We start from the raw sequence: 12,747 nt of genomic DNA on the forward strand, positions 1-12,747 counted from the left end.
CCGCATTTGCCGGATCACAGCAAGTGCCGCAAATGTCCGCAAATCCCATAGGGAATGAATGAGGTCGAACGCAGTGTTTCCGTAAGTGATCCATTACGCGGCAGATGCGGAAAAACTGCTGGATCTGCTGCAAAAGGCTACTTTCACATCAGCGATTTTTGCCAAAGTCACTGCCGATAGTGTCATACTCACCAAAGGGGAAGGCAGCACTAAAAGTGCCTAGGGCAGCATAAACTCTAAATACAGCCCTGGCCACCCCCCACATACAAACTGATAAAAGGAGGGAGTGGGCATTTGCAGGTCACTACTCAGCAGACTGGGAACAAGAGAACAATCTCTGAAGCTGTGAGGAAACTACACTTTGAACAATGTGAGTATCAAAGCCAATGTCTGTATTTTCTTTTTTCTCTCTCTATATGTCCTAATAATTTCTGTCTCTTTTTTCTTGCTGCATGCATCAGAATGTCGTCGTCTTCTTCTGAGGAGCAACGTCTTGGGCCTGAACAAAGTGGAAATGAAAGTGAAGTGAGTACTCACCTCTTCAGATTGGTAAGCATTCTCTGTCACATCTACACATGTGACAATTTTTTTTTTTTTTTTTCAGAACAGTTCTTCAACTACGGCAGAGGCCGAGCAGGAGCAGCATGGACACGTTTGTGTGTCAAGGCAGCGTGTAAGTATACCTCACTGATTGTACTCTGTTTATTGTATCCTGACTGTACTATTCTTGATTGTTCATTTCTTTACTTTGCTCTTTCTTTACATTTTTCTTCTTTACTCATTTTTTTTCTTGACTTTGAATATTCTTGCCTGTTTTCTGTCTCTGTTGTTTTCTTATTTTCCATTGCAGAACAATAATAATTATGACAGGCATTTGTTTAGAATTATTACGTACCTTAGTGTGACCAGGAGACGTTCCTCTGCAGGAATCGCTCTACGGAGCTGGGTGTCCTGTCTCTGGATGGCTCCTTGGACACAACCAAGCTAATCCTGAAAAGTCTCTTGAGACATCCTGGTCTATTCTGGGAATTTGTCAGGGTTGGCATTAAGCTCGCCATATAGCATGTGGTAGGCTCCACGGCTCTCCCAGAGTTCAATAATGGGGTGTCTCCAATAACGCCCATGCCGTGTTCTTCTCTGTCTTTCTCGATTTCTTTGCTGCTCCCAAGCAAACCCATAGGCAAGAAACAGCTTTATACTTAAATCCAGGTTGAAATAAAAGCTCTCCATGCGAAGATCCACCATCGTGACACAGGATACAGTACCAAACTGTGAAGATTTCAGCTGACCAAGGGTCTATATAAAGATATCCCATAACACACGCCCACTGTTGGAGGTGTCTGTTTATCTAGATTTTTCTCCTGTAAAATTTTCTACCATGCACCCAGAAAACACAAACGCATGCAAAACGCATGAAAAAGCATGTAAACATTGCGGTTTTTTTACCGCATGCGTTACCTTATGCGTCTAAAAAAATGCTGTGTTTGCATGCGTTTGCATGCGGTTTATCGTGTGTTTTAGGTTGCGGCATAAACGCTGCACATTCTACCGCAAATGTGAAACTAGCCTAATAGAAACGTGCTGTCTTAGTAGAAAAGATTTCAAAGGATCTTGCTATAGGTTTCACAAAATCTCAAATCTTTTTTTTTAATTGATATCGCCTTGTTATGACAAGATTCAGCTCAATAGATTCATTATGTATGTTGATACGATGGATAGATATGGGAATGTGTCACCTATATTATACTAAATGATTAAAACCAGATGACTACTGAGCTTCTGGACACAGTGTTAAGTGATATGTAGTGTTGAGCATTCCGATACCGCAAGTATCGGGTATCGGCCGATACTTGCGGGTATCGGAATTCCGATACCGAGATCCGATACTTTTGTGGTATCGGGTATCGGTATCGAAACAACATTAATGTGTAAAATAAAGAATTAAAATAAAAAATATTGCTATACTCACCTCTCCGACGCAGCCTGCACCTTACCGAGGGAACCGGCAGCATTGTTTGCTTAAAATTCGCGCTTTAACTTCCTTACGTGAAGTCCCGGCTTGTGATTGCGCGCGTGCCCAGCCTCCCGTGACGTCACGGCTTGTGATTGGTCGCGTCGCCCATGTGACCGCGACGCGACCAATCACAACGCCGGAACGTAATTTTAAAATCCTGAAGGACCTGAAATTACGTCACGGCTTGCTGTGATTGGTTGCGTCGCGGCCACATGGGCGACGCGACCAATCACAAGCCGTGACGTCACGGGAGGCTGGACACGCGCGCATTTTAAAATGCGCGCGTCTCCTGCCTCCCGTGACGTCACGGCTTGTGATTGGTCGCGTCGCCCATGTGACCGCGACGCGACCAATCACAACGCCGGAACGTAATTTTAAAATCCTGAAGGACCTGAAATTACGTCACGGCTTGCTGTGATTGGTTGCGTCGCGGCCACATGGGCGGCACGCGACCAATCACAAGCCGGGACTTCACGTAAGGAAAGCGCGAATTTTAAGCAAACAACGCTGCCGGTTCCCTCGGTAAGGTGCAGGCTGCGTCGGAGAGGTGAGTATAGCAATATTTTTTATTTTAATTCTTTATTTTACACATTAATATGGTTCCCAGGGCCTGAAGGAGAGTTTCCTCTCCTTCAGACCCTGGGAACCATCAGGGATACCGTCCGATACATGAGTCCCATTGACTTGTATTGGTATCGGGTATCGGTATCGGATTAGATCCGATACTTTGCCGGTATCGGCCGATACTTTCCGATACCGATACTTTTAAGTATCGGACGGTATCGCTCAACACTAGTGATATGCTTTATAACCAAAACATGGACCATAGAAAGCAATATAAAAGTCAGAGACTGTCTAAGGCTGGTTTCACACTTGCGTTTTTATCTGCATGCGTTTTTTAAAAAAACGCATGTGTGAAAAAACGCATGTAAACGCGGTGAAACGCATGCGTTTTTTACACGCATGCGTTTTTATAGAAAAACACAAGAAAACAAGAAAAAAAACAAAAAACCCTAACCCTAACCCTACCCCTAACCCTACCCCTAACCCTAACCCTACCCCTAACCCTAACCCTACCCCTAACCTGAAATGCGTGGCACTGAAATACGTTTATATACGTATATACGTATATAAGTGCCACAATATTTCAGTGGCCACGTATATAAGTGCCACGTATTTAAGTGCCACGTATTTAAGTGCCACGTATGTAAGTGCCACGTGTATAAGTGCCACGTATATAAGTGCCACGTATATAAGTGCCACGTATTTAAGTGCCACGTATTTCACGTAAATGCCACGATATTTCAGTGCCACGTATAACCACGTAGTTATAGTATTTACAGTACGTGGCACTTAAATACGTGGCACTGAAATATCGTGGCACTGAAAGACGTGGCACTTAAATATGTGGCACTGAAATATCGTGGCAGTGAAATACGTGGCACTGAAATACATGGCACTTAAATATGTGGCACTGAAATACGTGGCACTTAAATACGTGGCACTGAAATACGTGGCACTGAAATACGTCATACGTGGCACTGAAATATGTGATACGTGGCACTTAAATACGTGGCACTTAAATACGTGGCACTGAAATACGTGATACGTGGCACTTAAATACGTGGCCCTATGACTGTCAGAAAATGTTCATTAAACGGTTAGGGGTGAGGTTAGGGGTAGAGTTAGGGTTAGGGTTTGGATCCCTTTATCACCTTGATGGTGGTGGGTGGCTTTTCAGTGTGTTTTCTGTTTTTTTTCTATAAAAACGCATGCGTTTTTAACGCAAACAAACGCATGTGCTTAAAAACGCATGCGTTTACATAGACAGCAATGCATTTTTTTTGCCGCGAAAAAACGCATGCGTTTTTTCGCGGCAAAAAAAACGCGCAAGAAAATGCTACAGGTTGCATTTTTGAAAATGAACGCATGCAGAAAAAAAACGCATGCATTTACAAACGCGACCAAACGCGTACAAAAAACGCATGCGTTTTCAATGTTAAATATAGGGGGAAAAACGCATGCGTTTTTTGTGCAAAAACGCTGCAGACAAAAACGCAAGTGTGAAACCAGCCTAAGGCTACGTTCACATTTGCGTTGTGCGCCGCAGCGTCGGAGACGCAACGCACAACGCAAACAAAAACGCAGCAAAACGCATGCACAACGCTGCGTTTTCAACAAAAAACGCAGCGTTTTGCGCCGCATGCGTTTTTTGTGCAGTGAGTCATTCTTCATCCCACCCACAAAAAAAAGTGTCTACACAATAGATAAGGACCACCAATGGCTAGAAGAGGGTTGGTGTTTATGTAATTGTGTATATATACCATGGCAGACATGAATTCCTCCCATTTTGCTGGTATTCATGATGGAGCGTCCCATGGACAGTATCGTCATGGATATGGAGATGGAATTTGCCTTGGCTCATGCCTATGCTGTCGCCTGTGCTCATCAAAGAGAAAGAGAAAAACGGAGATGGATTCATCGCCGATTTTGGATACACCCTATCTTGGAAGTCCGGGAGAGCCGTGGAGCATACCATAGCTTGTTTGGCGAACTGAATGAGAACCTGGAGAAATATTTCGAGTACACCAGGATGTCTCAGGAGAGCTTCCGGTATCTTCTGCGTCGGGTGGAAGGATCCATTAGCAGGCAGGATACTCAGCTCCGGAGAGCTATATCCGCAGAGGAGCGGCTTCTGGTGACTCTACGGTACGTAGCTGTTTGAATGACTGAGATATGTTCTTTCCTTTTTTTTTTTTTTAATTTTTTTTGGGGGTGGTATGGTCAATGTACTTTTATAAATTGCAATGTACTTTAATGTGTACTTTAATGTAATTTCTTTCTCTTCTTGGCAGTTTCCTGGCTACTGGAGAGACCTTGAGATCCCTTCAGTTTCAATTCCGGATTGGAGTCTCCACTCTCTCCGGGATTATTGCTGAGACCTGCCGCGCTTTGTGGGATAATCTCCGGGAGGAATTTTTACCCGTCCCTACAAGAGAAATCTGGGAGTACAACGCCCAGAAATTTGACCAACTGTGTTCTTTCCCAAACTGTATTGGCGCGGTGGATGGAAAGCATATTCGGATTACCAAGCCTGGGAAAAGTGGATCCATGTTCTACAACTACAAAAAATATTTTTCCACTGTGCTAATGGCAATTGCCGGTGCGGACTGCCGTTTTCTCGCAGTGGACATTGGTGCGTTTGGCCGTGCAAATGACTTGCGCACATTTAAAGAGTCGGATATGGGGCAAAAATTATATACCAACAATTTTAATTTCCCACAGCCACGACCTCTTCCACACACCGAAGACCCTGCGATGCCATTTGTTGTGGTTGGGGATGAGGCATTCCAAATGTCTGCCAACCTATTGAAACCCTACTCCAGTCGGGGCCTGGACCATACAAAAAGGGTTTTCAATTATAGACTGTCCAGGGCCAGAAGGACTGTGGAGTGCGCCTTTGGCATCCTTGTCTCCAAATGGCGGATATTAGGATCCGCCATTAATCTGAAAACTGAGACCGTGGATGAGGTGGTGAAGGCGTGTGTGGTTCTCCACAATTATATTCTGACCAAAGAGAGACTGAACATTGAACTGGATGAACCCATAGCAAACCCATTGCCCGATTACCAGGATCATCCTCTGAGGACAAGTGTGGAAATTGCACACATGAGGGATCGTTTTGCGGCCTATTTTGTGTCAGATGTTGGCCGGGTGTCATGGCAAGATACAATGGTGTAGTGTTTATGTTTTACTGTTGGACTTTATTCTGGATTTAACTACACCAATAAATCCCTGTATTGTGATTGTGCTATAAATATAATATGGTAATAAATTAATTCTACATTATGTGCAATAAATCCACTTTGGTTGGTTTGGTTATGTTAAATTTTGCATCTACCTATAGTTCACAAATGTAATGTGCCTTATCTAAAAATTTCTAACCTTTCTTTTTAAAATGTTGTTTAATAAAAAAGTTTTCTACGTTTTATACCCTTTTTCAAAGACCAAATTTATGCCTTAGCATATAACATATGCATTTGTTTTGTCAGATCGCCGTTTATCGTTGTGTGTGCCAGCCAAAGCAACGATACCAGCGATGTTTTACAATGGTAACCAGGGTAAACATCGGGTTACCAAGCACAAGGCCGCGCTTAGTAACCCGATGTTTACCGTGGTTACCAGTGTTAAATTTAAACTAAAAAATAAAAATAAATATACTCATCTTCGCGTCCCCTGGCGTCCGCTTCCTTCACTGACTGAGCGCCGGCCGTAAAGTGAATGCACAGCACAGCGTTGATGTGACCGCTTTGCTGTGAGGGACGTCACTCAGTCAGTGCAGGGAAGCTGACGCCGGGGGATGCGATTGTGAATATGTTTTTTTTTTTTCATTTTACACTGGTAACCAGGGTAAACATCGGAAGTGCGCCCTGCGCTTAGCAACCCGATGTTTACCATGGTTACCCGGGGACCTCGGCATCGTTGGTCGCTGGAGAGCTGTCACACAGACAGCTCTCCAGCTCCCAAATAGCGATGCTGCAGTGAATTGCATCGTTGTATGTTTGGCTGCAGCATTGTTAAGTGTGAAGGTACCTTTACAGTATGTGTCCACGTTCAGGATTGCATCCGTATTTGCTCAGGTTTTTTCAACAATATTTGTAAGCCAAAACCAGGAGTGGAACAATTAGGAAAAGTAGAATAGAAACATATGCACCACTGCTGTATTTATCACCCACGCCTGGTTTTGGCTACAAATATTGAATTAAAATCCTGACCAAATCCGGATGCAATCCTGAGCGTGGACACATACCCATTTTCTTTGAAAACAACTCATACACTTTAGTGTTTGGAAACACTTGGAAACACCTCATACAGCAATGAGAGACACCCAAAGAAACGGTAAAATTAAAAAATCCAACAATACTGTCTGACATTGCATATATGAGGTGTTTGAAGCACAAATAAACGGCGCACGGAGTGAATTACCGAGCAGTGTACTTGAAAAGAAGACCAAATATTGTATTCAAAAAAATAACTTTTTATTGGGTGGAAACAGAAAAAAAATGGAAAAGAAAATTAGGGGGTATCAACAGCCGGGGGGGGGAACAACATCCGCTACCAGCGGTGACCGGTAGCTTCGAGTTCTTGAACGTGGACGGGGAGTGGAATAGGAGGAGGAGGAGGAGGAGCCATAGTCGAGAAGGCTTGACGGCAGGTCCAAACCCCCCGCAGGGTACACTGGGGAGACCGCATCATCAGTAGGGGAGGGAGGAGGCAACACAAGCCGCCTGTATTTTTGGCTTGGTTGGCCCTGGCTGCTCCTGCTGTGGCTAGAGCCACGACGAGATGGTGTCTGTACTGGAGCAGCCAGAACCTGTGCCTCTGTGTGTCTCTCTGTGTGCCTCCTCTTATGTGTTTTTTTTTTCCGGCCTTCTGTGGCATATCCCCCAGAAGCACTCCTACGGGAGGATGAGGCCCTGGCAGGAGCAGGAGTGGGCCGCACACTAGTATGGTGCCTGTGGTGGCGTCGCCCGGCACTTGGACCAGGGTGGGGTGGCTGGAGTGACTCTGCAGCAGGAGTCGGAGTCATGCTAGCCAGCGACGGCACTACGGGCAGTGTCGCTGACTGCACGACCCGAGCCTGCTGCAGAGCCCTCACGTAGGAATTGTTGCAGTCCTGCATCACCGAAATCTGGAGTTCCGGCGTAAGGTTTTCCACCATGCCCTTAGCAATTGTACTTAAAAAATGTTTTGCCGGATTTGAGAGCTCGGCTTCAATGGTTTCAAGGCGACGTTCGATACTGGACATTTTATCGGTCATCGCCTTGAAACCGTTCTGGAACACCGTGCTCAAGTGCAAAAATTCGGGCATGGCTGGCCTGTCCGAGGCACGCTGGCGCTGTCGGGAATTCCCGAACGAAGGTGCGCCAGAGGCCTCGGGCAGGGGAAAACCTGATGGCCCGGCTGCCGGTTCTCCAGATGATGGTGGTGCAAGCCTGCTGTCGCTGTGGGAGGGCTGTGACGGTCCAGATGGCGATTCATGAAGTTCCGCTTCACAGGGGGGAGCTCGCTGGAGGGTGCTGCTGTGTGTCCTGTGAAAAGAAAAGGAAAAAATTAGTCTTCAATTAGTAACCTATCACATACGCCAACTCCTGTAAAAAAATTTACATTACATGACACATCAAAACATTACAATCCCCTGTCTCTCAGTCTGTGTGGCCTATAATAAATTGCTGATTGTTATCGCCAGCTGACCATTAGGGATCACGATAACAATCATGGACATACCGACGGCAGAAAATGACTGTTCATTCCCGCTGCCAAAGGCAATGCATACCCCTGTCATATTTTTAAAAATTTTTGGGTCAAAAAATAATTTCAAAATGCCTTCTATGTCGCAAACATAATATAAAATTTACGGTCTAGAAAAAATTTTTTAAAAAAACCCCCTGACTTTGCTGATCTGATCGCAGGAATGGCCATGACGTTAGGATCATGTGATCCAGACGTCATCATTATTCCTGCGATCAGAACTACACTGACGACTCAGAACGTAACCTGTCATGGACTACAACAACTCACGCTATAAATTATGGGCTATATACCATTCCACTAAGGAAAAAGGATGGCCAATATGCTACGCTGGCTACATGGATGGCCAATACACTATGTTCCTTGTAAATAAACTATGTGTATACGTGCCTAGAACGTGAAGTATGTGGCTGCAATATAGTAGCCTGGCAATATACTATGTGGATGCACAATGTACGTGGCTGGGCAATGTACTATGTGGCTGTGAAATATGCTATGTGTCTGGGCAATGTACAATGTGGCTGTGCAATATGCTATGTGGATTAAATACTTACTGTCGGCGGCCAAGGATGGGTCTCATGAATTGTAGTTGCCGGTTATACTTATATGGCACCGACTTGGCCGCAGCAGCACCGCTCCTCGATTGCTCCTCCTCTGCACGGAGCCCCTTATTGAAACGGTCCTTCATGGATCGCCATCTGGTCCTCAACTTTTTAACTGTAAATTAAACAAAAAAATAAGGTTACATATTTAGCATTTTAAAAGGATAAAACAACCGTGTGCGATGCAAAGTTTAGGCGTTGAACGCATCACACACGTTTGTGTTTATCCTGGCAAGATGGGTCATAGCAGCGTCTCAGCAATACTCACTAAAGTTGCCTTTGTCCTTGGCGGAGGCACTGTCAAAGCCATCCCACAGCGACTTTGCCACCTCTACCCACAAACGCCTGATCACCACCTGGTCCATGTGCCGGGGGTCATGGCTGTCCCACAACGGGCCACGCTCCTGTATGCAGGTGATAAGGAGGTCCACATCAATGCCACAATCTCCTTGGTCCCGTTGTGAAACCTAGAAAAATTAAAAACAAAAAGGTTACAAATATGCAAATATTCAGACCCCATAGCGAGATCGCTATCGATATCGCTGCTGAGTCACTGCTGTGCTGTGCTCTCACTGTACGGCGGCACTGTCAGAGCAGGAAGCAGACGGCAATGGACATGACAGACATCAGATGGTGAGTATGTATTTATTTTTTTACATTTACGCTGATAACCAGGGTAAACATCGTGTTAGGCCCTGAGCTTAGTAACCCGATGTTTACCCTGGTTACCCGGGTGCTGCAGGGTGACTTCGGCATCGTTGAAGACAGTTTAAACGATGCCGAAGTCGTTCCCCTGATCGTTGGTCGCTGGAGAGAGCGGTCTGTGTGACAGCTCCCCAGCGACCACACAACGACTTACCAACGATCACGGCCAGGTCGTATCGCTGGTCGTGATCGTTGGTAAGTCGCTATGTGTCACGGGGGCTTTACCTTCCCCCAATACTTGCTGCCCTGAAAAGCTATAATGTAATAAACTTAGTAAACATCCCTAGTGAAAACAGGAAAAGATCCTTATACTCACTCGCCGGCCTGACGCAACATCTTGGCCCCGACCTCGCTGCTCCCGCTGACTGCCTTCCCCCTCCTCACTTGAAGAAGCCTGTAAAAATTGTATTCAAAAATTATTGTCAATGTTACAAATGGCAGCGAATAGTAAGCACCTGGACATAATTACTCACCGCACTCCCCCGCGCCGATTGCCTACACTCTGACTCGCTAGTCATTCTTGGAAATTGGTTCTGCAAAGAAAAAATTTGAAAAAATCACATCCAAAGCTAACACGTATAATAAAATTGGCATAAAAAATTAAAAAAACATAATTGACTGTTGATTGATAGATAGGACAATGCAAACTGAAAAAGCAACACCACAACGCCATACATTGCAAGAGAATACAATAGAAGAAACAATACAAGAATAGACCAAAAAAAATTTTACCAAAAAAATTCACCAATGTCCAAATTTTTAAATATAAACCGTACAGGGAAAAAAAAGACAAAATGAAATAGCAAACTGCACGCCATACTTTACAATAGCAACAAGACATGATCTAAAACAACACCATCTGGTGACATCTACCACAGAAATACATCTGGAAAAGGTGAAAAATACCATTCTGGATAATAAGCAATAAAAATTACGGGAAAACCGCTGGTAAAAATACAGCAACCCAAAAGATAAACCATAAAATAGAAAAGAAAACACACGAAATTTTACATAGGAAAATGGCCACACTAAAAAAAAAAATATTCCAAACACTTTGCAATGCAAACAGTCAAGGAAGGAGATTATATATGCCATACGGAAAACGACGTAAAACCATCAGAGATTTAAAAAAAAAAAAGGGAAAATACAATTGAAAATAGCATGGCATATATCAGCACGGAACAATACATGAAACATCATACATGTAGCCCCCCTACCAGCAAGAAAAGACACTCGAGAAAAGTAAAAAAAAGCCTGCCAACAAAAGAACGCCATACGGTTACCCCCAACAATAGAAACCAAAAGACATGCACAAGAAATTTTACAATAAAAATTCTGCCCCAAAAAATACATTGAACAACCGCATGACACCAGAACAACCAAAAATCCATTAGAATCCAAAACCAAGCAAGGCCGAAGACAACAGCATATAACGACAGAAGTACATCAAAACCAGATCAAAAAACACAAATTTTTAAATTACAAACCACAGTGCCATAACCGTACAATATTACAGACAAAACATTGCACAAATTAAATCAAAATCCAAAAATAAAACACAAAATATAGAGAAATATATACTTACAGGTTTGGCAAGCAGATTCCTTGTCCTTTCTCCTCAGAGTCTGGTCAGCACTGAATAGCCTTGTGAAAGACAATGCCAACCCCCCTTTTTTATCTATATAGTGCTTTTTTTTGTGTCTAGACAAAAGTCTAGACAATGTTTTGCATTTTTTATTGGAAAACGCATGCGTCGTACAACGCACCACGACGCAAGTACTTGCGTCATCTGCGTTGTCAATGCAAGTCAATGGGAAAAAAGCCGCATCGACGACGCAAACACGACGCAAACACGACGCATGCGTTTTTGAAAAAGTCTGCGCCGCCCAAAAAATGCAACATGTTGCGTTTGCCGCGCCCTGACAGGTGCGCCCTAACGCCGCATGCGGCGCACAACGCACCAAAACGCATGACAACGCATGTACATGCGGCGTCATGCGTCCCCAATGTTAAAGATAGGGCCGCACGACGCATGCGTTTTGTTGCGGCGACGCCGCTGCGGCGCACAACGCAAATGTGAACGTAGCCTAAAAGAGACTTTTTTGGGCATGCTCTGTAATATGGGCAGAGGTCAGGTAAGGGGAAGTGGTGAATTTTGACCAAGACATATTTTGATTGGTGTAGTCCATGTTAGGGTAAATCCAGCAACCACCAAATTAGGAAAATCACAAAAATAAAAATCAACTTTTTAAGTAGACATGTGTGAACCCAAACTTGTTTGTACCGGACAGTTAGTTTCTGATACTAAATGCCTAACACGGACTTCTCCTAGAAGTCCGGTGCCCAGTTAGGAGTTCCAAAGGAGGTCCATGAGTGAGAGAAAGATAATTTTTTCCAGCTGCAAAGTTCGAGTCTTCGTACATTTCAAAGGGGTTGGGGTACTGGTTCAAATTCAGGTAAAGTTCTGTTACCTGAACTGAACTTTGTACTAGAGTTTGGGTTGGGTAACAGAACCAGAACTTCCACTGGTCCACTCATCCCTACTTTGAATCCAAACTAGTTAAAAAGGTTGATAAAACCACCTGCTGTCTTGAGCATTTTAGGTCTACTACTGACCCTTAATTCACATCTACTGTATGGTATGATAGAGTCTATAGGAGACCTGAAACACATAAGCTGCAGGAGTTTTTATCATATATTCATTTTTATCAATCTTTTTAATCATGACAAATTAAGAAATATTTTTTGACTTTTAACTTTGTGGTTGTGCGATCTACCCTAACATGAACTACATGAATTTACCTAAGAACCGAATTAGTGTTTTCTCCTTCCGTGCATCATACCCATGATTATTGATCTCACTGTGGGATTCGATTAGATATTCCTTTGGGACAGTGTGCTGTTTTTCTTCACATAACTTTCAGATTTTTTTTTGTATTATATTTTGATTCATGTCATCTTGTTTTATCTACCGGACCTTATCTGTCACTGTTATTCTGCATGTAATAATAAAGAGATGACTACCGAAAAGTGATCTGTACAGAATAGAAAGTATGCTCCTAATCAGATCCCAGGGGAAAATAAAAAATAAAAAATAAGAAAAAACTTCAATAC

The 12,747-nt window shown here is 43.7% G+C and overlaps 1 protein-coding gene across 1 annotated transcript; it reads left to right on the forward strand.

Moving 5' to 3' along the window:
• The first annotated feature begins 4,234 nt into the window (after nt 1-4,234).
• LOC143817626 (uncharacterized) lies at nt 4,235-8,727 on the forward strand. Its single transcript, XM_077299118.1, has 3 exons — nt 4,235-4,723; nt 4,870-5,262; nt 8,721-8,727. The coding sequence occupies exons 1-3, from the start codon at nt 4,377-4,379 to the stop codon at nt 8,725-8,727; spliced, it is 747 nt and encodes a 248-aa protein (XP_077155233.1). The 5' UTR covers nt 4,235-4,376.
• The last annotated feature ends 4,020 nt before the right edge of the window (nt 8,728-12,747 follow it).

This window comes from Ranitomeya variabilis, chromosome 3, assembly GCF_051348905.1.
Source record: "Ranitomeya variabilis isolate aRanVar5 chromosome 3, aRanVar5.hap1, whole genome shotgun sequence".
Lineage (NCBI taxonomy): Eukaryota > Metazoa > Chordata > Amphibia > Anura > Dendrobatidae > Ranitomeya > Ranitomeya variabilis.